The following is a 24,705-nucleotide window of genomic DNA, read 5'->3' as shown; positions in this document are numbered from 1 at the left end:
AGTTTTATGCAATGCAATAAATTTAATAAGATGTGTGTATGCTATTGTTGTGTGTGTGTGGGAGAGGGAAGAGAGACACGATACATAAGAATAGTGACGCTAAAGAATTTTAGAAAACATGGAATGATTGTGCAATAAAAGAACAATCAATTACATTACTAAATTGTAATAAAGTGTAAATGAATATCAAGGATAAGAGGTATGCCTAAGTACTCATATTTATATACATATGTATGCCTAAGTACACATATTTATATATGTACTAGTGATCAACATAGTACATATTCATTATGTCAATAGTAGACTTTGACTGATGCATGCACCAAAGGGTGTACGTTCACACACTAGGTGTGTGGTGGGCTTGACCTCTCAACACAAGTGTTGAACTATCAATACTATTGTAGCATGACATAACCACATCTACGTGGTTCAATGATGAAGCTGCTTCAAAATAGTGAGAAAGTTTGGATCCAAATATATGGAAGTGTATATGGTCTTGAACCGAATTGGGCTCATCCATTGGAAAAAGATGGGTGGGGCAGAGGAGGCCAAATTTGAGCAATGGGAGGAAATAAACTCCCACACCCTCTTTCTTGTATGTTTCTCATGTCCGAAGGCAGGCATCACAATGCAAATGCTACAAATGCAAAACAGACATGAAAAAGCTCCGTTGTGAAACCACGTGAAAACTCTCTCTCTCTCTCTCTCTCTCAGACACACACACACACACATCTTGACTCTTTCATTTCTTGTGTGTGTGTGTGTGTGTGTGTGTGTGTATTTTCATACATATGTATATGATTATGTATGTCATGATTCATATATGTATGTATGTATATAATCTCCTTGTGTGTGTGTGTGTGTATTTTCATACATACATATATATATTCTCATCTTTTGATTCTTTGCTCTTTCTTTGATTTAATTATTTATTTGTCCCCTTCCCATCTTCTTTCTTCTTCTTCTTCTTCTTCTTCTTCTGTGTGTATCCTCCCGCCTTTCCCTCTCCCTCTGCACAGACACCACCGAGGTTTTTAGGGTTTCCGTTCGCCTCCTTCATCAGAGAGCCAAGCTTCCTGCCCCGCCGGCGCCATGACTCATATCCTCAAACAACAAACAGATCTCTCTCTCTCTCTCTTCTTTGTTTGTTTTTGTTCTCTTTCCAATAGCATCTTCGTATTTTCAGGGTTCCTCTTTGCCTTGCTCTCTCTGTGTGCGCATGTTGTTTATTCCTCCTCTAAATCTTAGGATTTGTTCTCGTTTTCTTCCTTAACTTTTTTTTTTGGCTTTCCTGCGACGGATTCTCACGAGGAAATCAGAGAGAGAAAGATCGCGAACGTGCTCAGGCAAGAGCTGCGAAAGCTGCAGGAGGAAAGAAGGAAGAGCTCACTCCCGAGCAAAGAAGAGAAAGGTAAGAGGATGGAAATTCTGTAGTTAGCTTAATGTCCTTGTCGATATTGAAATCTTCCTTTTTCATAAGGAAATTTTGGAATAGAAATCCATTACAGACAAAAGGGGGAGGAATACTTAGATAAAGCTGTTAACTGAAATCTGCCGTGGTCTTTCCTTCATTTTGATCTTCTGTTTTTTCATAAAGAAATTAGGTAAAAAGAAGGGTAAGTAGACGAGATCTGTGCCTTAAATCTATGGTTTCTTTTTCTTCATTTAATCTTTCGTTCTTTCACTAAGAAATTCTAGTAAAAGAGATGAAATTGTACCTTACGCTGTTCTATGTCAAAATTCAGTTGTTACTGAAAGAAATTCCGTGAAAAATACGCTACTGAGAATAAAGAGGTAAAAAGATGCATCTGTAGTGTAAGCAGTTGTTGTTTCTGCAAAGAAATATTCTCTTCATTCACAAAGAAGTTCTATACAAGAAATCCATCACAGAGAGGTATAAGAAGATGATCTGTACCTGAACCTAAATTTCTAACTTAGGTATTTGAGCTCCATATTGTATTGAACGTGGTTGGCTTCTATTAGTAACAAGACTGTATGTTACAATTATTTCTTGTGTTTTCTCTAATTCACTGGGTAATTAATTAGCAGGTTAAGTCCTTTAATTAAACCCATCTAGTTAATTAAGGTGTTAGAACGAGTATGAGAGGACTTTTTACCAGGGGAGGCTTATTCACTCTGTAGATACTCTTGAGATTGGTAGGCACTCTGTCTTGTTTGTCTCGCCATTTATAGGGTGTTACCCCAGTTGATCCCCTTAAAAAGGAAATAATGAGGCGAACTTGAATTTCAGGTGAGGTAGGTTAGATCAACAAATTGGTGTTGCTATTGTGGACTCAGTAAGTAGATTATGCAGGCTTGACCAACAATTAAGTAGGTTTAGGGAGTCAACAAGCATTCAATCAACAAACCCTAAACCCTAAATCCTAAATCCTAGCACCTTAGGATCCACAGGTTGCCAACCTGGACAAGGCAGCATTATGCCAAGCTATGCATTCATTAGTGATTATGAAGGTCCAAAGCCAACAAGATATATCATAACCACAACCGTTTCAGTAGTGACCACGATAAATCTGCACCCATTAGCAAGATTTTGCCCAAGTACTTTGTGCATAGGAATCCACATGACCACTTCAAATGATTAAAAACAAGTCCTTTGGGCTTATGAACCAGTCCTTTTGAACCAATCTCTTAAGTGTCCCTAGTGGCAACTTCTGGAAGTCATTCTGTACCCTTGCTGAAGAAATATTAAGTGATTTCACAACAACCGTATCGATTGAACAGACACTGTGCAGGATTACATCTTTTGAACTAAGGCCCTTTATCATTGGTGCGAACTTGGAGACACTACATCAGGCCTAAAGCTAATTAATAGATTCGTAGGGAACTAAACGTCAGGCAATTTTCTTATCACAGGAATGTTTAGATCCTTAACCAAGGTTGTGATGTAGCGATGCGCATGGAAGATAACGTTTTGGGCCTCCCAACACCCACCACTGCACCTAACCTCAGAGAATGACTACTCCTACTTGAACGAAAGAGATGCCAACTGAATAGGCAGTGCATGAATACATCCGCTGACCCATTTGCCAGGGATACCTTACCACCATAGAGGTATTGTCCCACTGCCTAGAGGCAGTTAATGCATATCTCCTGCTCATGTACTGCACCAAAAAAAGACTGAAATTAAGCTACCCAGGCCAAGGGTATGCTAACCTCATCACCTAGGAGCAACATGAATGATCCTCCTTTGAAATGAGCACAATTGGATCAGATAACTTCCCAAAAAGGAGATTCCTATGAGTAAGCACCCAGTCCCACTAGACAAACCAGTCTCACTGCCTAGGAGAAGACGTACACCATCTAGGTATCAAGGAATCACATGGTTGTGAATAGGAGTACATTGATGGGAAGGTTAATGGATCTGTTCAAATGCCTGAGGGAATAGTCGAAGGTCATATGTTTGAGATCCATAGGCTACGTTATAGTCTCGCCTTCCAAAGAGGATTATTTATTAGGATGACCTTTTGCTAAGGATAAACTGTCTCTTGATAAGACTTCAGTAATAATGTTTGTTGCATGTATAAGGACATTAACATCATGAGCTGGATAAAGTGAAGGGAAAATATGCTGAGGGCTAGATGACGGATAGCATCATCGATATTATAATCTGAAAAATGAAATTCTTATGATGCATAGAAATTATGTTCATGTAAGTACTGAAGGCCTACAATTCTAGTAAGTCATGCTTTATGCTATGCAAGGGATTCTGAAATCGATGACACAGGAACTTGCATAATTTGTTAAAAAGTTAAAATTAACTGGCAAAAGGTACCAGGTTTGTAACTTGTCCAATCCTACATTTACCACAAAAACATGTTGCAAGGGACTTGATTTTTTATTTTCGATATCACAAATACAAAACGATGGGATATGGAATATCTTATATAGATTCACAAATACAAAATGATGGGATATGGACTATCTTATATAGATTCACAAATACAAAATGATGGGATATGGGTGTATTTCTGATATTAAAGCAGTTTGGGAGGATTACTTACCCTTAGTTCAATACGCCTACAATAACACCATGCTTATGTCAACAATGAATACTCCATTTGAGATGTTAGAGCTGAGGAGGAAAGTCCATCCAGTTTGCATATGGCTTATAAGAAGGTTAAGTCCAACTAACGTCAGTTTAAACATATTCAAAATCTGCAATCCTAATTATGCCCCCCCTCTCCATTTTCTCAATCTCTTCAGGCTCTTCTCTTCAACTGGCTCCATCCCGCTCGTTCTCTTCTGCGTGGACTCATCTGTCCTCTACAGAAGGCACATTTAATCCATAGAGATGTGCATATCGCATGTCTCCTTTCTCATCAGCAACTCTTCTGAGCCCCTTTCTCATCTTCTATGCCTTCTAAGAAAGAACTTCTTTTCTATCTTCTATTTTACTCAAAGTAATTCATTATAATTATGCTTCTTCCAGGGCATTTCTCTGAATCTTTTATTTTTTATTAATAAATTTATAGTCTTCGGGTTTTCTATGAATAAATCATTCATTCGTATGCATCATAGTCCATTAACTTTTGTTCTCAAAAAGAAATCCATTAAACTTCTGTTCACAAAGAAGTCTCTTAAATGTTTGTGTTCCCGCAAAATATCAATTAAATTAATTTTCATTCAAGAGAATTCCATTTTTAGTTTTTCTCCTTCATGAATAAAATTATTAATTTTCTTTTCCTTTTAATATTTCGGCTCTTATACAAAGAAATCCATATCTCATCTGGGTTTTCTTCACAAAGAAAGCCATTTTTTCTCTACCCAGAAATCAACCTTTTGCATATTCATGAAGGAGTACATTATTATTATGCTGCTCAAGAAAGACAACCGTCATTATTACCTTATTTGATAGTTAAATTAGGTACATTATCATGAAGAAGAGTTGCATTAGTCTTTTGTTTTCATGACAAAGAAATATTCTTTTTGTTACTTCTCAGAGATGCTAAGGCACTGCAAGAGAAACTAGCAAAGAAGGCTGCTCAGTCTTCTGGAGGTGATGCAAGCAATTCTAATAGCAACAAGAAATAGCTTGAAAAGGCTTGCCCCAGTTTGATTTATGGTATCTATCTTCATGTGGATTTGATTCAAATAATGAATAGTGCAAGCAAGAGGCATGGTCTCCTGATGTATTTCCTCTTTGTTTGCATTAATGCATGCTATTCATGCTGACTATATTCATGGTATGTTGTGATTGAGTGAATACACTTAACTTTTAAGAAGTAGATCATATTAATGGATAAATATGTAGATACATACATTCAAACCATTTATGTATTATATTAGAATATTGGTTTAATATATAGGGTTCCTGAAAATTTTGATGGTTTTGGGTTGATATGTTCTAAAATTTGTCTTTCTTCATGCTGGTTAAAGTGGTTAAATATGGAGTCTGGAAGTTAATATTCGCAGGCAATCTAATCTATCTTTCTATATATTATAGCCTATTGGCCGATAGCAAAGTCTGGAACTTTAATTTCTTCTTTAGCTTTTGCTGATTGGGAAATAGTAATAAATACTTAGTTAAAGTTAGATTTTTAATATGCTGGATACTGAATAATAACAATACACACACACACACTAGCCAGTATGGGATTACTAAAAGTTTTGACATCTCATAATGACATGGAAGTCAAGAAAAGTGGGTAGGTATTTCTTGGTTTTGAATGTTTATGTTTTCCCGATCACGTATACATTATATTTCTTTAATGTCCAAATATTTATCTATACTCATTCAAGCCAGACAGTTGAGATCTGATTGCTTTGGGTGATTACCCTAAAACAAATGTAGTGTGCATCAACAAAATTCAGTGTGCTGTGTGAGGAGAGACATTTGATAGTATGTATTTCATTATAAGGCTGGTGATGTTGATTGGTTTCTGTTTCTATGAAATGAACGATATGGGTCCTGTTGATAATACTTGGAAAACTTGGACAAAATCATACTTTACATGTTATCATGTGATTTCAAAGTAGTTTCTCAAATCTATGAATAATATAATTGTACATATTGGAGATATCTACATACCCCTGAAAACTAATGGAGTATGGGTATCATGTGCATCCACCTGCATTTAGCCACTGTGGACTAATTGTAGATATTATGGAGCCACAATTTAGAAGACAAACATTAGTTCATTAACCAGAATTGATGGTTAATTTTAACTATAGTTATCAGTAAAGGCTCACCTGAACATATAAATTAGGATGGAGTTATACTGCAATCTCAGAAACCAAAACTATTTGCATATTTGTATCTTTTCATGCTCATGAATGCACTCAATTATGTGGAGGTTATGCTACAACTGCACAAAGCAAAGCTAAAACGTTTGCCCTTGAGAGGGCAAACTACTAGCCATCTAGTTGTTGGTTAAGGATGCCATGTTAATAATCAATTATCATTTTCTTTAGTGATATGTTTCTAGAGCTCATCTTGTCAATTTTGAATATTAGAGCATATAATGCTCTTGTTCTTGTTGAATATTAGAGCATGTAATGTTTATACTAATTCTATGTAGAGTTTTTCAAATATTATTAGACAATGGGAATGCAAATATTTGGGAATCATGGTTCAAAAGATGTTTTATGGATGGAGTGTTCAATTCGGATGTGTTTTGGGGTATATGATATTTATGATTTAAAAAATGGCTTGATAAGAAGTGGGGTGTAGGTTCATTGGTTGTGTTTTGTAGGGTTATTGAGTGTATTCCGTAGACCATGACCACTTCATGTAAAATGGGTCCCAAAAGGTCTTCAAGGTTAAGTCCATCAAAACAGCCATACTAACTTGGTATTATCACTATAAACATAGGCATACTCCCCCTCCCTCAAATCTTTAAATCACCAAGGCTTGTGAATGACAAAGGATATGGCCCATTGGCTAGTGACTAATTTTCATGGTCATGCACATCCACATGTGTTGCGCCTAACCATCACAAACTCTATTTGACAAACATTGTTCCTAAGCATCATGAAGCATTGCTAATGAGATCTTCAATTAGTTTGTGCCCAGTATTTTATATGTTAGTGTCATCATAAACATCTTTGTGTGTAGAGATTTATTGGCAAACTCTATTGCATCCTCAACAAAAACACATATAGTGCTTCTCTTCTATGTGGATTGCTTTATCAAATCTAATCAAAATCAAAATATTTTGCAATCAAGAACTTCTAGTTTGTGAAGAGAACATTACAGTAACAAACACATTCATATGTTATGTGTCACTCAACAACTAACTATCATAGCTAATCCTGTTATCAACAACGTTTACATGCTTCCAAACTAACATTATATTGTATTAGGTCATTGAACATTTATAATGATACAAAAAAATGCCATAATGGCCACAATTACGTCGATGAAGTCATTTGTCCATTGCCCAATATCCGTGATGCGTAGTGCAAGGGGTATATGTGTACTATAAAACTACACGTGAGGTTAATGTTTTAAATATGTATATATACATTACTGCCTTATATTGTCTCTCTAATTTGGTCCCCTAAACACTAAATCATGAACAATATTTTATACCGAGGGTACTAATGATAATACTCGAGAAATACCAAAGGCTGATGAGAGAATTAATGGTTAAGACAGGGAGGACGGACAGAGGGCACATTGTTAGGGTTTCCAATGCAATTCTAATTCAGCTTGATACTGTCTTTTCTCCTTCGACTTTCAAACTGTATTAGTAGAATTTGCTCCAATAACGTGTGGATGGCTTCAATTCTTCATTGGACCAAGCTTACCATGATTGATTCTACCCAGACAGATTCTAGGATGCTTGATCCATGTTTATGCATTGTAGATAACGAAATCGACCCATTTCTTTTTATCTCTTGATTCTGCCCTACCTGAGCTCAATACGATAAAACCAAGTGTTCTTGCATCAAACCCACCTTTTAATGTATGGCAAAAATAACCAAAAAGGTGGATTCAATGTCCAAGAGATTGAAATCCATGCATCAAAGAGGTAATCCAATTTCTGAAATCTCCATTCTTAGCTTTTTGAAAGATTGCTTACAAGATAAAAACTCGCAAATGGCTCCTTTTGCCCATGAATTGATTATTAGCCATGGCTTTGAATGTGTTGCAATATTAGCAGAACATCTCATCAGGCTTTTCATTTTGAATGATAGCTCGTTTGTGTCAAATTTAGTCTTCCGTAAAGTAGAGACCCCCAATGTGTATACATGGCATTCATTTATACTAGCCCATGTGAATCACACCAATAGTTGGGAGGTATTTGGTCTGTTTATGAAAATGCTAGAAGAATGCATAGAAGCAAATAAGTTTATATATATGTGTATGTTGAAAGCATGTGGTATCCAGGGGGATCTCCGCTGGGGTCGATTTTTACACTATGAGATTGTGCAAAATGGCCTTCATTCAGATGTAGTTATGGTAAATGTACTGATTGATATGTATGCCAAATGTGGTAGATTATCTGAAGGTCGAAAACTGTTTGATGATATATCAGGACAAAATGGTCTTTCTGATGCCCGAGATATTGTCTCATGGGGTGCAATGCTTGGTGGTTACGTTGATGCTGGACAAAACACACTTGCTTTAGATCTCTTCCATGATATGCAATGCAGTGGTGTGAAACTGAATAAAGTGATCCTCCTATGTATGTTGAGGGCATGTGTTTCTTTAGAGGCGTTAGATAAGGGCATGTTGATACATGACGCATCAATCCAATGTGGAATAGAATGTGATATTCTTCTAAATAGTGCACTTATTGATATGTATTCAAAATACCAGAAACTTTTGGAAGCTTCTAAGACCCTCGAGGCTTCAGGCTCAAGAAGTGTTGTGTCATGGTGTGCTCTCATTGGAGGATATTCTCAACAAGGAAAGACTCTTGATGCTTTCCAAGCTTTTGATAGGATGCAAGAAATGGGTATTGAACTGAACGAGTTCATATTCTCTTGCTTGTTAAATGCTTGTGCTAGAACAAGGGATTTGGCCAAGGGTAGATTCTTACATGACCATATAGTCAAGTATCGAGTAGAATCAGATCAAGCTCTAGGTAATGCTTTAGTCAATATGTATTCACAATGTGGGGATCTAGAGATGGCTCGAAAAGTTTTTGATAAGTTATTGACAAGAAATGTGACCTCATGGAGCACAATGGTAACTGGATATGTGCAACATGGGTATGCTTCTGAAGCAATGATACTTTTTCAAAGAATGCAAGATGAGGGAACACAACCCAATTTGATCATTTATTCAAGTGTTCTTAAAGCATGTGTGAATGCTGGGGCAATAAAGCAAGGAATGTTGATTCATCATCAGATGCTTCGTGATCAACTCCATCTAGATGAAATAGCCGGAAGCATCCTTACTGAAATGTATGCTACTTGTGGCTATTTATCAGAAGCTACCAATGTCTTTGATAGATTACCAATTCGAAACTTAGTATGTTGGAGTGTGATGATTGCTAGTTATGCTGACCATGGGAAGCTTAGCTTAGCATACAATTACATTAAAGCCATGAGGAAAGGAGGAATAGAACCTAACGCTAGTATTTTTACGAGTCTTCTTGTGGCTTGCAATCAAGAAGGAGATCTTGAGAAAGGAGAGCTGTATTTCAATTTAATGACAAAAAAGCACAATATTCATCCAAATGTCGAGCATATACACTGTATGATTGATTTACTCAGTCGAGCAGGTCATCTAATGAAAGCACACAAATTGTTGCAAAGTATGCCGACGACAAATGATTTGAGTGGTTGGATTGCTTTATTAAGTGCTTGTCGAGTACATGGTAATGTTGCCCTTGGTAGAAATTGCTTTGATGTGGTGGTTAGTAGAGATCCAATGTCTGGGGCTTCTTACACTTTGATGTCCAATATTTATTTAGATGCACAAATGTGGGATGATTATCACCAAATATTGAAGCTACAAAAGGATGCCATGGGTTTAAACATCCAAGAGATGAATGGTTGAGCTGCCCAATACAGGAGGTTTATCTCAATGCCAAGGGGCTGGACTTTATGGTAATAAAGGATCAGACATTCTGAATATGGCCGAGTCCATGTCAATAACGAAGGTAAATGCTTATGCAATGTCCGAAGTCAGACGAATTGATTGATTTTTAGTATCAGAGAAACTGCCCATATCAATGTTGAAAGACTTTTTGCTCGTGCATCATCTCAGGTATCATCATTCTTATGTCAATATTGTACATTTTCTACTTAGAATAAACTAATGTGTGTAATTTGTTATGGTTCTCCAAACTTTGCAGGTTGTTTGAAGCTTGTCACAAGCATCTCAGAGGTATGTTTATCTTATACTGATGTTGCATATACTTGATTACTTCCAATTACATGGGTGAGATTCAAAAACTTCCTGTTAATCTTCTAGCTTCTCTTTTATTAATTTGCAATTATCCACTTAGTTGGTTGTGAATGCACTATTTTTCGCTGTAGACAAGTAGCACCCCAGTGCTCATTGATGAGGAACTCAGAACTAGGATTTATTATAAGATCTCAATTCCAATGTTTGATTATATCAGTTGATACATAACAAAACTTATAGTCGTGTCACTTTTGTTTAAGACATGAGGATACATGAGAAAACATGGGGGGTGGGGGGCATAGCAAAACTATTGGTGGGAACACATAACATGATTGAGTCTTGATCAAACTTACCTGACATTGAGTGTCATAAGTGGTGTTGGCAAGACTAAGGGACTAATGTATACTGGGCATGACATAGTTAATTTTATTATTGCTGAAGTTAGACTGTTCTAGAAGGTTAGAAGTTAAAACGTTCTTGAAGCTCCTAGAAAACTCCATGATATAGTGGAGTTTTGGGCATCAGCATTTAAGAGCTTTCTTGACCTCAACATATATCTTGGAACAGCAAGGCAACGGTGATCTTGGTTGGACTCCAAATACATATAATTTCTTTTAGCAGGACAATGCTTGCTAAATATAAATAGCATCCACAGTAGTTTCTTTTGTTCTATATACCTGTGTACATCTTCGTTTGTGTAACCAGAACAGGTAGTTGTGTTCTATTTGTCATATGGACTTACTATGCATTCCAAATTCCAACTTTCTCCATAATGTCTTGTTTGATGCAATATCTGATTAATGTTGTTTTTAAGTGGATGAACAAGGTACTAATCTGGCAAAGCTACTATTGGAGATCTTTGCATATATTCATCTGAGAGATGAATAAAATCTCCCATTTTGATGGCCGAGATATAATCTCATGGAAGTGCAATGCTTGGCGGCTATGTTGATGTCGGACAAAACACCCTTCCTTGCCTTTGATAGTATGAACAATTTTTTATGTTTCAATTTTAATGTAGACTATCAACTATGTCTCTGGCCATTTGAAGAGGCCTTGTGGTGTCGCAAGTATTGTAATAGCTGCCACTTTGACGGTATTGAATTGGGTGGAGTGCAATCATAAATCAAATGTACATGTACTTAAACATGATGATTATTTTAATATCCTTCTATATGCTGGTTCCAATGGGGAGAGAGAGAGTAGCATAATGGTACGTATAGGAGATTTGAACTTGTATGCATGGGTCCAACTATCTAGAGATCAACGTGCAAGTGTTCTCACCTCTGTATGATATATGTTAGGCCTGGAGTTCACAAGCAATTTTCATGATGTTATGCAATCCACTCTATGCGTCCTAACTTATTTGCTTGGGAGCGCAAGAAATGAATCTCGGGATGTGAATGATGATCCACATTTCATAATGTAAATTGTGTGCAGTTCCAATCTATGAACGTGTTTTAAGATTACCACTCTAGGCATCCTATCTTATTTGCTTGGGAGTGCAAGAAATGAATCTTGGGATGTGAATGATCGACGTTTCATAATGTAAATTGTATGCATCTCCAATCTATGAAGATGTTTTAAGATCAAGTGTGGAGACTATGTACGCTCAGGTCTAAGGTGCTCTTTACAAGTTTCTTGATAATTTCCTATATTAGAGAATTGTCACGACTCACCAGATTATCAATGTTCTGTAAGTATTTGATAGTACATCTAACAGATATATTATGCTTTACCTTACTAATAATCCCATCAAATGATGGCAGATGCAAAATGGATTGTAATTTTATGTGGATCAGATGCAAACAATATACACGACCAAACATGGAGAAGTTCCTTATGGAACACATCAAGTGATTCCTTTTTTATAGTCTAAACCACAACTTGGGTATAGAGGTCACCATTTAACATTCCAATTACTAGCTACGTATCCGAGAGGTGAATGTGTATAAGATATGAATCTTTCAATTACATACCATGGGTGCTGTATAATGAAATCAAAGCCAACTCGTCTGTTTAACTGTTCTAGAAGTGCATCAAAGAAAAAACAGTTTAACTCTGCCCTATGAAAATGTCCCATTGTTTAAGTTGGATTATCCTCCAAGCTATTGCAAGGAACATTCAGGAAATGAAATATGAATCTTTCAGTTATTTATTTCCTCGAATTCCCTGAGTTTTCCCTTATCGAACTGAGTTTTCGACCGATCCCTGGCACAGATTTCTTCATATTCTCTACATTCAGGAAATGACATATGAATCTTTCAATTATTTATTTCCCCGAATTCCCTGAGTTTTCGCTTATCGATCTGAGAGTTTTCCGACCAATCCCCGGCACAGATTTCTTCGTATTCTCTACATTCAGGAAATGACCTATGAATCTTTCAGTTATTTATTTCCCTGCATTCCCTGAGTTTTCGCTTATCGATCTGAGAGTTTTCTGACCGATCCCTGGCACAGATTTCTTCGTATTCTCTACTAGACCCTTCTCCTCTACATTTCCCAACAAAACTTCAAACTCTAAAAACAGAACTACAAAAATTTCATTCTTAAAATTTCATCTTCCAGCAGAACTACACAAATAGAATCTCTTCTTTCAACAGTAACACAGAAAATACAAAAATCCTTGTCTGAACAAAAAAGACTTGATTCAGAAATCACTTGTCCTGTCATCCTGGTGATCAAAAGGAGAAGATGATGATGAAGAAATCCCTCCACCAGGATATCCTTCGTACTGGATATGTACAGAAAGCATCGAGAGGATCGCCCGAAACCTCGCTCTAATCATCTCCATCATATCCTGCAATCTCTCATCTCGATGATCTTCCAACATGGGAATCATCACCTTCAACTGATCCTCGAAGAGACCTATATTCTTCTGAGATCTGACAGAAAAAGCATTGGGACACCTAGAGATGGCCTCTTTCCATATATCAGTACACCCCTGATAAAACCCTATTTCTTCGCCTCGTTGGAACCCTAATCTGAGGCCAATTTCTCGTCCTTCGAGTCGACCTGAATCCAGGCCATCGCGGAAGCCTTCATCGAAACCTTGCTGGAGATGGGTGTCGTCGAGGCTGACGGCGGAATCGAAGATGTCTGAGGAGGGATCATTCTCCATAGCTAAAGCCTAAGCCACAGACAAACAGACCTGTCTCTGTGTCTGCATTCCGCCTTTGTTTTTTGAACGTAATAATATGTTTCTATGTATTTACGGAAATAGCCCTTACATTTGAAGAATCCCCACATTTATACCTCTCCTCTTTACATGCATATAATACATACATACATAATATACATTTGTGTGTTAAAGCTTTGTTCTTAATTTTCAAGCTTTCATCCGTCGCCAAGCAGCCAATTGTTCCTTCCTACTCTTCCTTGCTACTATACTTTTCCAAATTGTTCTACTAATGAAACAAGATTTACTCAATTTGTTCTACTAATGAAACAAGATTTACTCAATTGTTCTACTAATGAAACAAGATATACATAGTGTGTTAAAGCTTTGTTCTTTTATTTTCAAGCTTTCATCGGTCGCCAAGCAGCCAATTGTTCCTTCCTACTCTTCCTTGCTAATATGCTTTTCCAATTGTTCTACTAATGAAACAAAATTGACTCAATTTGCCCTAATCTTCTTGAATCAGTAGCTTATTTGGATGTAGACTTACTCTTTAATTAGGCCCTAGGCATTTCTATAAAAACCGGGGCACACGTTTGCATAAAGTCATTCAATTTTGGTAAGTTCCAAAAATGTGTGAGTTTTGAGGATACAAGCTCTTCTTTGAGCTTTCAAGTGAGCAATGAATTGGTACACTTGAGCCTCAACTATTTGCACCATATACCATGGATTTATGAGCATGAAAGAGAGGTAGAGTTCAAGAACAAGCAATCACTAATTGCAAACGAGGCCAAGGACCATATTTTAGTTAACCTAGCTAGCTCCTATAAATGGTGTGTTCATGTTCTACTAACGGCCATATTGATTGCCTAGGTATGTAAGGATAACTTTGGCCAAGCAATACATGCTGAAAGTAAGCAAGCAGGATTTGGAGTTTGAGATACATACAAATACACGTGTGTGCCCGGGCATGTGTGTTTAGTGCTCTCGGATTAAGATAAGTCTAGGACCTTCTAGGCCCAAATAGGAGGCCAATGAAGTCGGATCGCAAACATGATCATCACGGTCAACATTCTATTGATAGATTTATTTCCATCTGCATATAGAACATATGGAATTTGTCCTAACCTGCATGTACATCTTCACATACACATGAAAGCCAATGAAGGTTACATACAACCGCACTCTTGCAAGTCCATCTTCACAAACGCGTAAAAACAGTGTTAAAATCTAGTGAGCACTACAAAGCCAAATCCATTGCTCATGCCACATTATGAGCACCACTTTGATTTCATAAAGCATATTTAAACCAAACATTATATCATGGTTGTACAAATCCAACCAGGACAGTAAGTACAATAGTATGATTACATTGCACAATGTTTCCATTCCAATTGGTACCAGATGAATAACATCAGTCATGGTAGTATGCCTATTTCTTTTCCTTATTTTCTAAAGAGATAACATCTGAACTAAGAATGCATTTCCTTCAAACACCATGATTTCTTTGTCTATTAATGAAAATATATGCATGCATTCACAAAATGTAAAGAAGTTTAAAAAGATGGATTATAATATAACACTGTCTTCAAAGAGAAAACTCCAAGTGCCGGTATGCAAGTTCAAAATATCTTCAGTTTTGGAGCTATACAAAGTTGTGAAGTGGAATTTGCACACCACCATCATATATCTATCAGTAATGTACATATTACACTCATTAGAAATCTAATAATGACAAAACAATCATCTCAGAAACTCTCTTCATGGTCCTAACGAATGCACAAATAATTCATATCCCTCCTTAACAGCTTTCTTTTCCTTCCGAAGTTGTCTCCTCTGTCTCTTGGGTTCAGTTCCGAGACACTTTCTTCACACTTCTCCCTAAATTCTTCACTTCTTTCCCAATCGATCACACATTAGCTCTCTACCTGGTGTCACAAAAATTCGCACCTGCAAGTCGGCTGGGCAGGACCACGGGGGTCTCGAACTAGGGAGGATGAAGGCAAGTAAGCTGGCACCTATCGCCCTTTGTACACTACGGCCGAGTTGGATTTGGCTGGGTTGGCTTTCGGCCGGATCTGCCCTTGGCCGGTTCGGCTTCCTTCCTTGCTGTCGGCCCACGGGCCGCGTCGGCTGCCGGCTTCGGTTCTAGCCCTCCTAATTGCCAGCTCCTGACCGGCCGGCTAGTGTCGGTCGTCGGCAATAGGGGCCGACTGCTCAAGGAGTCTCAACTCATCGAACGTTTGTGCGTTCGACGAGTTGTGCACTCGTTGAACGTTGATCATTCGACAAGTTGTTCACTCGTCGAACGAGTTTGATGAGTCGCTCACTCATCAAACGATGAGTTCGACCGTCCGGCATTCCCTTCCCGTCCTCCCGCGCAACACCAACAGGACGGAACAGAGACAACACAAAAAACGACAGGAAACCAGACCAACCCAAAACAACCTTCTTTTATACAAAGTTATGATGACTAAAATGGTTACAACGATGGCAACACAGTGTCGCACTCAACAAACTCAAGATACAACGGGTAGAGAAAGTGATGAGATGATGGAAAGTCAAGAAGAAGGGAGGGCCCGACGATGCCCGCGGCTCCCAACTCGTGTACTCGAGAAGTTCTCCCTCGACGAACCGTCCGTACTGCCACACAAACAACGAGCTCTTGGACTCTCAACAACGAATGTGGGCCGGACACAAACACCAACAAGCCTCCAAACGGTGAGCACTCAAGCTCACAACGACGAACGAAGGCCTCACACCACAACAGCAATACCGCCTTGTGAAGCAAAGGGGCGTGTGAGAGCACGAGAGAGAGAGAGCTTAAAGAACACCTAAACCCAAAACTAAAAGGAGAGAAAAAACATTTTGTGAGCACCCCTCTCCCTTTTATAGCCCAAGGGGAGAGGTGCCACAAAGAGAGGAATATCTACCTCATTGAATGTAAGGGGCACCTCTCCCCTTGGGCTATAAAAGGGAGAAGGGTGCTCACAAAATGTTTCTTCTCTCCTCTTAGTTTTGGGTTTGTTTTATTAGATGTTCTTGAGCTCTCTCTCTCCCACTCTCTTGATTTCTCACATGCCCCATTCGCTTCACAAAGCAACGTTATCGTAGCGGTGCGAGGCCTCCATTCGCCATCGTGAGCCCGTGTGCTCACCGTTCAGGAGCCTCATCCGTGGTTGGTGTTCGTGTGGTTAGTCACGGGGAAGCATCTCGAGTGTGCGTGGGGGAGCCATGGTCAACATCGAGACCCTCCCCTCTCCTCGTCTTCATTCTCTTTCCCATTTCTTCCCTACCCATTGTAATCATCGATCTGGTCAAATTTGGCATTTGCCACTGCTGTAAAGGTTAATTTATTTGATCCTGTGTAAGGGATCTTGGCATCTTTGTGGTGTATATTTTGGGTTTCGTTTCTTGTTGTGTTTGATCATCATTTTGCCGTCAAGGGTCAGCATTGTATTGTCAAAAACGAAACTCGTTAGTCGCGACGCCATCCATCAGCAGCCACAGCGAGCTCGCGTGGTACTCGGGTGTCAAAGCCATCGAACAAGTTCACAGCCAACATTTGACGAGCGAATGTTTGACAAGTTTGGCTTAACTTTTTCATCTACCATTAGGTCTAAGACAAGGAGTGCGGAAAGGTGTGCCATCGGTGGATATAAGGCATGGAAAGGTAGGAGTGTATGTTGAGAGAGAGAGAATTAACACTAATTAAAAACTAACACTACAAACTCCTATATGTATAGTATGAGAGAGATGAGAATAGTAAAGAGAGAGATTAAGAATTGAATTACTAATAGAAATTAAAACTAAATCTACCTACAAGTATTGTATGAGAGAGAGAGAGATTTAAAAGACAAAGTTTAATTATCATTAAAAATGAAAATTAATGCATATGGATAACCATGGTCAAATACAAACTAGTTTCGCCCCTACAGGGGCTCATCAATGCCAAATGACCATGTGGGGTGTAAGATAGTTTATATAGAAATTTGAGAGAGATTAAAAGTAGAGATTTGAGAGAGAATGAAAATAGAGAGTGGGGTGTGCTAGGGGTGTGATTGAAAAGGGGAGGATTTAAAGATAGAAGGAATGAGGTTTAATGTAATAAGAGGGATAGGAGACGGGAAAAGAGGTGGTGATAATGGGGGTGATGAGTGTAAAAATAAATTGGATAGAATATCTTTCCCCCTACTTCCATAATCATCCTTGAAATGCTTACCTCCCCCTAACTCCCATTAAAACCCCTCTCTCTCTCCCTCTTCTCTCTCTCTCTCTCTCTCTAATTCTTTCTCTCCTACCCTCCTTATATAAACTATACTGCACCCCACATGGTCATTTAGCACTGATGAGCTCCCTTAGGGGCGAAACTAGTTTGCATTTGACCATGCCTATCCTCGTGTAATTTTCAATTTTAATGATAATTAAACTTTGTCTTATAAATTTCTCTTCCTCTCTCTCTCTCTCTCTCATTACTACTCTCTCTCATACTATACATATAAGAGTGTAATTTTTGTTTTTAATCCTAATTAGTGTTAATCTCTCTCTCTCTTAGCTTACACTCCTACCTCTCCATGCCTCATATCCACCGATAGCACACCATTCCACACTCCTTGTCTTAGACCTAACGGTCGACAAAATCACAATGCTCATGTACGTACGAAGGGCCAACTCGTCGAACTTTCGTCATTCGGCAAGCAAGCAAGCAACAACAACAAAAGCCGCCGGCCCGAGAGCTGCCGACAGACACCAGCCAGCCAGCCCTTGAGCCGGCAACTAGGAGGGCCAGAGTTGATCCGGCCCAGACAAGCCGCAAGTGGTCAACCGACGCGGCCGAAGCCGATTCGGCTAAGGATCAAGGGCTGACCACCTATAGCTGAAAGGGCCAAAGTCGATTCAGTCAAAGCCAAAGTCGATCCGCCCTAAGCCAATCCGGTGAAAGGCGACCCGGCCGGAGAGTACCAAGGGCCAGAGGGTGCAAGCTCTCTTACCTTCCATCTCCCTAGGCCGAGACCCCCATGGTCCAGCCCAGCCGACCCGCAATCGCGGATATTCGCGACATCATCCATCTTCACGACACTGGCTCAACCATTTCTTTCATCACCTATGAAATATCACCCAAAATATTATTTAAATATTAAAAGTGATTTGTTCCCCAAATAATAACAAAATAAAAGAAACAAGAAAAAAACAACAGAGTGATAGAAGGGAAGAATAAAAGGCTTACTTGCTAGTCCCGAAAATCAAAATGTAGGACAAATTGTTGCATCGAAACAAATGGAGATGGGAATTTCTTGGGACCTGCTGATGAGCATGTGATCAGTCTAACACATTTATAGATAACAAATGTCCGGAATGGTGAATCACGCCCAATTTACTGTGTTCTATTTTTAAATGTGTATACTTAAATTCAAGAGAAGAAAAAACATGTGTGCATGGTCTACATCCAACCAGAAATGAACGAGTTAAACTTCGGAAATTTTACCGACAAAGAGTCGCCCATTCACAATTGAGATTTCCGCACACCCATCTTTGACCAAAAACGACAAGGCGAAGATGTTCTCCACGGTTTGAGAGAAAGAGCACCTGTTGAGCAAGACCTCTTCTAGACGAACCAATCTCAAATCTCTCAAAATCATGAACATCATCTCCATATTTTTGTCTGTGTCTGTAGAGTTATTATTGCTATTCAAGTGCCCTAGCTAACAAACATTTGCTAGTTAAAATTTGAAAAAAGTCAGACTCACAATCAGAAAAGAAAGAAGAAGTTTTTATCACGTGTTATGAACATGCCTTGGATGAATGTAAGAGTCCACCTCCTGAGGTTTTACACCTTCAACCGCTTTGTTTTTCTCCCGCCTTTGTGGAGCTTTCCTCTTTTTCGGTTAACCTTCCATGGGGCCAAGCCTACGAAAAGTGAGGAAGTAAATAAATACTCTTTAAAAATGTCATAAATATCTAGTGTATCACAGAGTACATTTATTTATACAGATCAATCAAGGAAGACAAAGGTCACAAATATTAACATAATATGTGCATTAAGTCTTACAATGTGCTCAACCCATAGGCATCTGAAAAAATATCGCACGCAACATGGCTGAGCTTTTTCCAATCCACCAGTGGCTCGGTAGTATGAGCATTCATAACATTCTTTGCGAAGCATTGAAGTCCTGCTTCAACAAAATTTTCTAGTCAAGCCGAATAATGTCTTCTTTACCAAATACATCATCGAACCTATTCGAGTCAAGCCGAATAATGTCTTCTTTGCCATCTATTAAAAAAATCCAAAGATAGAACTTATCAAAATCCCCTGATTTTCGCCAGCAGACCCTACTTCTAATTAGAAATAAGATGAAATAAAAGCTTGCGAATGTCATATACCCCATGAAGCATCAAGGTGAAAGATATGAATGCAAACATTTTGGGTGTAAAATAATGTAGAAGAAAATAATATTGCTTTCACACATAAAGTATTCTTTCAAAACCGAAAAGTGATAAACAGTACTTGGATAGAATATATATGTGGTGAAGCATTTATGTTTCCATAAAGCACCTTCCAAACCGCAAAGGAGATGAAAGCAGAACCTCAATGTAACATATATATATATATATATATGTTACATACACATGTTTGTGTCTGAGCTATGCCAATCAATGTTTAACATCCAAGCTTGCATTGATAGCTTTCAGATTTGGAGGAAGAGAGCACAGAAAAGAATATTTCATTAACCCAAATTCTCTTCCTCTAAAGCTGAAAGCGATAAATGCAAGCTTGGGTGTTAAATGTTGATTGGCATAATTCACACACAAACATACCTATATCTACATACATGCTAACACAGGCATATACACATATATATAATACATAATGCATTGATGTTTGTGTGTATTGGTGCAATCCACAAACAAACCATATCTATATCTATACATACAAATGCCAATACAGGCATATGTACATACATACACTCATACACAAATATATATATATAGCACACACAGACACGTTTGTAAGTATGAACGTGTATGTGGGAGGAAATTTGAAGATATTAATACCTGCAATGTCGATTTTAACATCCTGGTAGTATTTCCGAAGAAGTCTTCGATCTTCCACACTCTAGGTGCAATCCACGTGAGCTTTTCTCTCAACTTGGCTCATTATTTGAGGAAGTTCTCTTCTCTGGTGTGAACAAACATCACTCATTCCACTCCTCCCCTCCACAGTCTCCTCATTAGGCATATATTTCGCCCAATTTCCACAAAGAAAGAATCTCTTCAAAAAGTAAGGCGCAAATGAATTGAAAAACAAAAAGAACAGAGTAACCCACCCCCACATTTCCTCTCTTTCTCTTTCTTTTTCTCCCCTCTAGTATAATATTGCTTATAAATTTGGGGTGTGCATTCAATTAGGGTTAGAAAAAATGTGCAGAGGTGTGATGTGTGAAGAAGAAGAAGAAGAAGAAGGACACATTACATATAAAATCATTATCTTGAACACAACATGTACATACATACATACATACATACATACATACACATAGTCTTGGAAATTTTGTGACACACATACTCTTCTTCTTCAAGTAAATGGATTTGTATTCATAATGACAATACACACACTCACTCTTCTTGGAGTAATTGGATTTTGTAATCATAAATCAAAGTTATATAACATTCGGCTACGCTCAGCCCCCTGTCCATGTCCCTATGATCTTGTGCGGGTTTTATATGCATCGTAGAACAAGCAAGAACAAGCAATCCAAGGTGCTAACGTACTGACAAACTAGGAAACACGCTTGACTCTCCTCTGCCAACAATGTCATCGAAGGTTTCCAATATGTATAGGATACTACCGCCACAAATTGACTACCTCTTACTTTACCTCTTCCCCATGACTTTGGACATCGAAAATGAATATATTTCGCATCCTTCTCTCCCTTGTCAATGGTTTGCTTTCTAATAACCTTAGCAATCTTCCTCTCTACCCTTGCCTCAACTATATATCTCCACATTACACCCCCCCCTTGCCACAATATCCCTTCTCCACTGCAATACCCCCATGTATGCCACCTCATCATGACATCTCACTTTCACATCCACCATCGCTACCACTTCTCACCCTACCCACTTCAACACGACACCTCCTCCTCAACACAATATCTCTAACTCACATTCAATGTGTTACGTATTAATAGTAAACTAACACATCAATCAATCAACAAACAAGAGGAATAAAAAATCATTAGGTAATTAATAATTAAATAATGAGATAAAAATAATACTAATTGTATTGATTGACAAATACATAGTTGAACATAAAAATCATCATAATAGTAGTACATAATAAAAAACAAGAACGGAAAACGATGACAAAAGTTAATAGTAAAAGGGCTTATTGGTCACATGCAAGCACACAACGACACCAACATATACCACTTGATCACACACATTGACGACGATTATAATGGCAAACAAATCCTTCCTACAAAAGAGATGTTGTGTATGCACTTTTTTTTCTTTTTCTTTTTGCTAAAAAGTGTATGCACTTTTTTCTCTCAAGCATATCAAATCTAATCTTGTTTCCGATGCTTGAGTGGCGTTAAACACCATCACTTTAGGTTTAGCAAGGTTATTTGACAAATCCTACTTTGTACAAAATGGCTTTATAGCATTTTAGATATTTTTGTAGGCCCTCTTGATAGATGGAATCAACTCGATGTCGCTAGCATAAAATAATATCAATATGGCTAGCCTTGCTAAACATGCTCTTGAACCATGAAATGAGCTTTATAATGACTATGAGAACAACCCACATACCATAAATAAAGTCAAATGGATGCAAATAGCGCCAAATTTGATTGTCTTTTCAATGTCATGCTACAACATGTAGATATTTAGAAGTATAGGTTTCATGCCTATATATATATATATATATATATATATACACATATACATATATTGAATGTATCTATTGGGAAATCATAAGATCAAATCAAAGGATCAAATGGACTCGAAATCAACATTCGTACTCCAGTGGATGTGCAAGACATCAATTGCATCCACACGCATGCTAACATATTTGTTTATGCAATGATTCAATGTACATTTTATATTATGTTAAAGACTCGAGAATGCAAAAGTGCATGAGACATTTGTATGGATAATACATTTTCCGCAAAGTTTTATACATATTATCTTTACAAAGTTATTGTCATTATATCTTCTTCTAGATTTTCACTTGACACTACAAAAGTGCATCCTTCCAAACTTCAATTATACATTGACGATGGATGCAGGGCAGGAATTTGACGGGTGTCATGCCCGTCAAAGGCCATTTTGCCCGTCAAAAACATACACCTACTAAAAATGTCCGTCAAGTGACATATAAAGTATAAAATTTTCCTTTTCATGTGAAAGGCCCCTTAAAATTATACATGTCAAATGACATGCTAAAATTTTATTTTCTATGTCATTATTCATATATATTATATATATATACCACATATTGTCATATAAAATTTAAATATATGTACTATCATACTATCATCTATGTAGTATCAAGATTCAATTTGACTATATAGTATGAAGTGTGTAATATACTAAATTCTAATATATATATATATATATATATTTATAACACGCTTAAAATAATATCATATAAATTGTAATGATGAATCCTCAAATCAATTTAAATTTTAAACAATAACCTTGGTGCTTTATTAAATACTCTAAAAAATACTAGAGTGTAGACTAGTCACTCTAGGTTTGATTTTAAGTTTTCTTAAAGTAAATGTTTTACTAACCTACTTTTTTATACATACTTATTACTTATTACTTAATACTTAATACTTATTACTGTGCTTTATTAAAAAATTAGGGTTAGTAATAACTTTTTAGTATAGGAAAAAGGTGAGTACTTACTACTTACTACTTACTGTGTTAGGTAACAAGTTATTTTTCAACTTAAAAATGATTGATTTTATGTAGCCTTTTGTGCAGCAGGAATAGAACAAAGAAAGAAATCCTTCAACCTTCAACATTTTTTAACTACAGTTTAAAAATGTAAGTTACCATGATCATCTATCATATTATGTTCATTTAGCAAGTTATTATATTGTTTTTGTATTACCTTAATACCTCTAAAAATAAACTAAAAGTATTTCATTTCAATAAGGTTTGATTTTAAGTTTTTTTAAACTAAATGTTTTACTAACCTATTGTTTTATACATACTTATTACGTTTTACTATGCTTTATTAAAAAATTAGGGTTAATAATAACTTATTAGTATAGGAAAAGGTGAGTACTTACTATTAGGTAGCAAGCTATTGTTCCAATTAAAAATTATTGATTCTATGTAGCCTTTTTGTGCAGTGGGAATAGAACAAAAACAGCCTTCAACCTTCAACATTTTTTAACTACATTTAAAAAATGTAAGTTACCATGAATATCTATCATATTATGTTCATTTAACAAGTTATTATACAATATTGTTTTTGTATTACCTTAATACCTAAACAATAACTTCAATGTCTCTATTATAGTGAAATGAAATACTTTTAGTACATTTTTAGATGTCTATTATTTAAATAATTTCAGGGGGAAAACAAAGAACCAAGCACAACAACATTCTATTAAGACTATGTTTTGCAAGGCAACACATGTTAATGATGCTCCAAATAATGAGCACGAGGTGGTTACATTTGTTGGAGGGATATATTTAACCTTTGGTTTGAAGAGAAAGAGAGAAGGATAGTATCATTGAACAATGCTTAGTAATAAGTATGAGGAGTCCCGGTATGGTAAACATTTTTTTGTGTTTTTTGGGCTTTAAGAAATATATGATGATTAAGTATTCGATTTGTATGATTATTTGTTTGAAGCTTATTGTATCCACTTTGCAAGAATGAATTATGATTATGGATACATATATAGTTTGTACTTTGGCTTAAAAAACATTAACACTTTTTTGGTAAAAAAATAACATTAACACGATATTTATTTTCTGTATTTCATTATCTTTGCGAGGTAGTTGTGTCTATTTGTGTACCTTCTATAGTAATAAAATGTATAATAATGAAGCATCATATAGAGCTTTTCATTATAAGAAATTTGTATGTCAAATGACATGTTAATTTTTGCACTCTTACGTCATATGACATACATCTTTAAAAAATGCCCGTCAAAAAACTTTAAGACTAACCCGTCAAATTCAGGCCCTGGATGGATGTATGAAAGGTATTTACTATTGACCTCTATGCCTTATGAGC

At 37.1% G+C, this 24,705-nt stretch overlaps 3 protein-coding genes, 1 long non-coding RNA gene and 1 pseudogene across 7 annotated transcripts; 2 read left to right on the top strand and 3 right to left on the bottom strand.

Moving 5' to 3' along the window:
* Positions 1-963: 963 nt before the first annotated feature.
* LOC147855855 (uncharacterized) lies at positions 964-5,198 on the top strand. Its single transcript, XM_087330633.1, has 3 exons — positions 964-1,099; positions 1,309-1,411; positions 4,962-5,198. Exons 1-3 carry the CDS (start codon positions 1,093-1,095, stop codon positions 5,050-5,052), a joined length of 201 nt encoding a protein of 66 aa, XP_087186759.1. The 5' UTR covers positions 964-1,092; the 3' UTR covers positions 5,053-5,198.
* A 2,301-nt stretch (positions 5,199-7,499) lies between these two features.
* On the top strand, positions 7,500-10,768 carry LOC147855854 (pentatricopeptide repeat-containing protein At3g12770-like). 3 transcript variants are annotated; one of them, XM_087330226.1, is made up of 3 exons: positions 7,500-9,791; positions 9,888-10,183; positions 10,272-10,768. In XM_087330226.1, the coding sequence occupies exons 1-2, from the start codon at positions 7,931-7,933 to the stop codon at positions 9,971-9,973; spliced, it is 1,947 nt and encodes a 648-aa protein (XP_087186352.1). In that variant the 5' UTR covers positions 7,500-7,930; the 3' UTR covers positions 9,974-10,183; positions 10,272-10,768. The 3 variants fall into 3 exon arrangements, with proteins under 3 accessions (XP_087186352.1, XP_087186353.1, XP_087186351.1); XM_087330227.1 differs by having other exon boundaries at positions 7,501-7,994; positions 8,502-10,183; XM_087330225.1 differs by having other exon boundaries at positions 7,501-10,183.
* A 2,092-nt stretch (positions 10,769-12,860) lies between these two features.
* On the bottom strand, positions 12,861-13,486 carry LOC147855853 (uncharacterized). The gene has a single exon (XM_087330231.1). It carries the CDS (start codon positions 13,443-13,445, stop codon positions 12,975-12,977), a length of 471 nt encoding a protein of 156 aa, XP_087186357.1. The 5' UTR covers positions 13,446-13,486; the 3' UTR covers positions 12,861-12,974.
* A 1,506-nt stretch (positions 13,487-14,992) lies between these two features.
* On the bottom strand, positions 14,993-18,586 carry LOC147855852 (uncharacterized). Its single transcript, XR_015530800.1, has 2 exons — positions 18,518-18,586; positions 14,993-15,366 (listed from the first exon to the last, which is right to left on the bottom strand). It is a non-coding gene; the product is annotated as an uncharacterized LOC147855852 (long non-coding RNA).
* An 86-nt stretch (positions 18,587-18,672) lies between these two features.
* Positions 18,673-21,539, bottom strand: LOC147855851 (non-structural maintenance of chromosomes element 4 homolog A-like; annotated as a pseudogene). Its single transcript, XR_015530793.1, has 7 exons — positions 21,465-21,539; positions 20,635-20,712; positions 20,496-20,556; positions 19,492-19,630; positions 19,259-19,349; positions 18,928-19,144; positions 18,673-18,743 (listed from the first exon to the last, which is right to left on the bottom strand). The product of XR_015530793.1 is annotated as a non-structural maintenance of chromosomes element 4 homolog A-like (transcript).
* Positions 21,540-24,705: the final 3,166 nt, after the last annotated feature.

Source organism: Azolla caroliniana, unplaced genomic scaffold (genome assembly GCF_043228905.1).
Source record: "Azolla caroliniana isolate FFs.n. ecotype wild unplaced genomic scaffold, voAzoCaro1.0.p SCAF_14, whole genome shotgun sequence".
In the NCBI taxonomy this organism is placed as follows: domain Eukaryota; kingdom Viridiplantae; phylum Streptophyta; class Polypodiopsida; order Salviniales; family Salviniaceae; genus Azolla; species Azolla caroliniana.
Note: the sequence above shows the minus strand (reverse complement) of the source record. Positions and strands in the feature narration are given on the sequence as shown.

Coding starts and splice junctions, on each gene's coding strand:
- LOC147855855 (XM_087330633.1), top strand. Junction 1,412..4,961: donor CCCGAGCAAAGAAGAGAAAG/GTAAGAGGATGG, acceptor GTTACTTCTCAG/AGATGCTAAGGCACTGCAAG.
- LOC147855854 (XM_087330225.1), top strand. CDS start 7,931: ATGGCAAAAATAACCAAAAAGGTGGATTCAATGTCCAAGAGATTGAAA.
- LOC147855853 (XM_087330231.1), bottom strand. CDS start 13,445: ATGGAGAATGATCCCTCCTCAGACATCTTCGATTCCGCCGTCAGCCTC.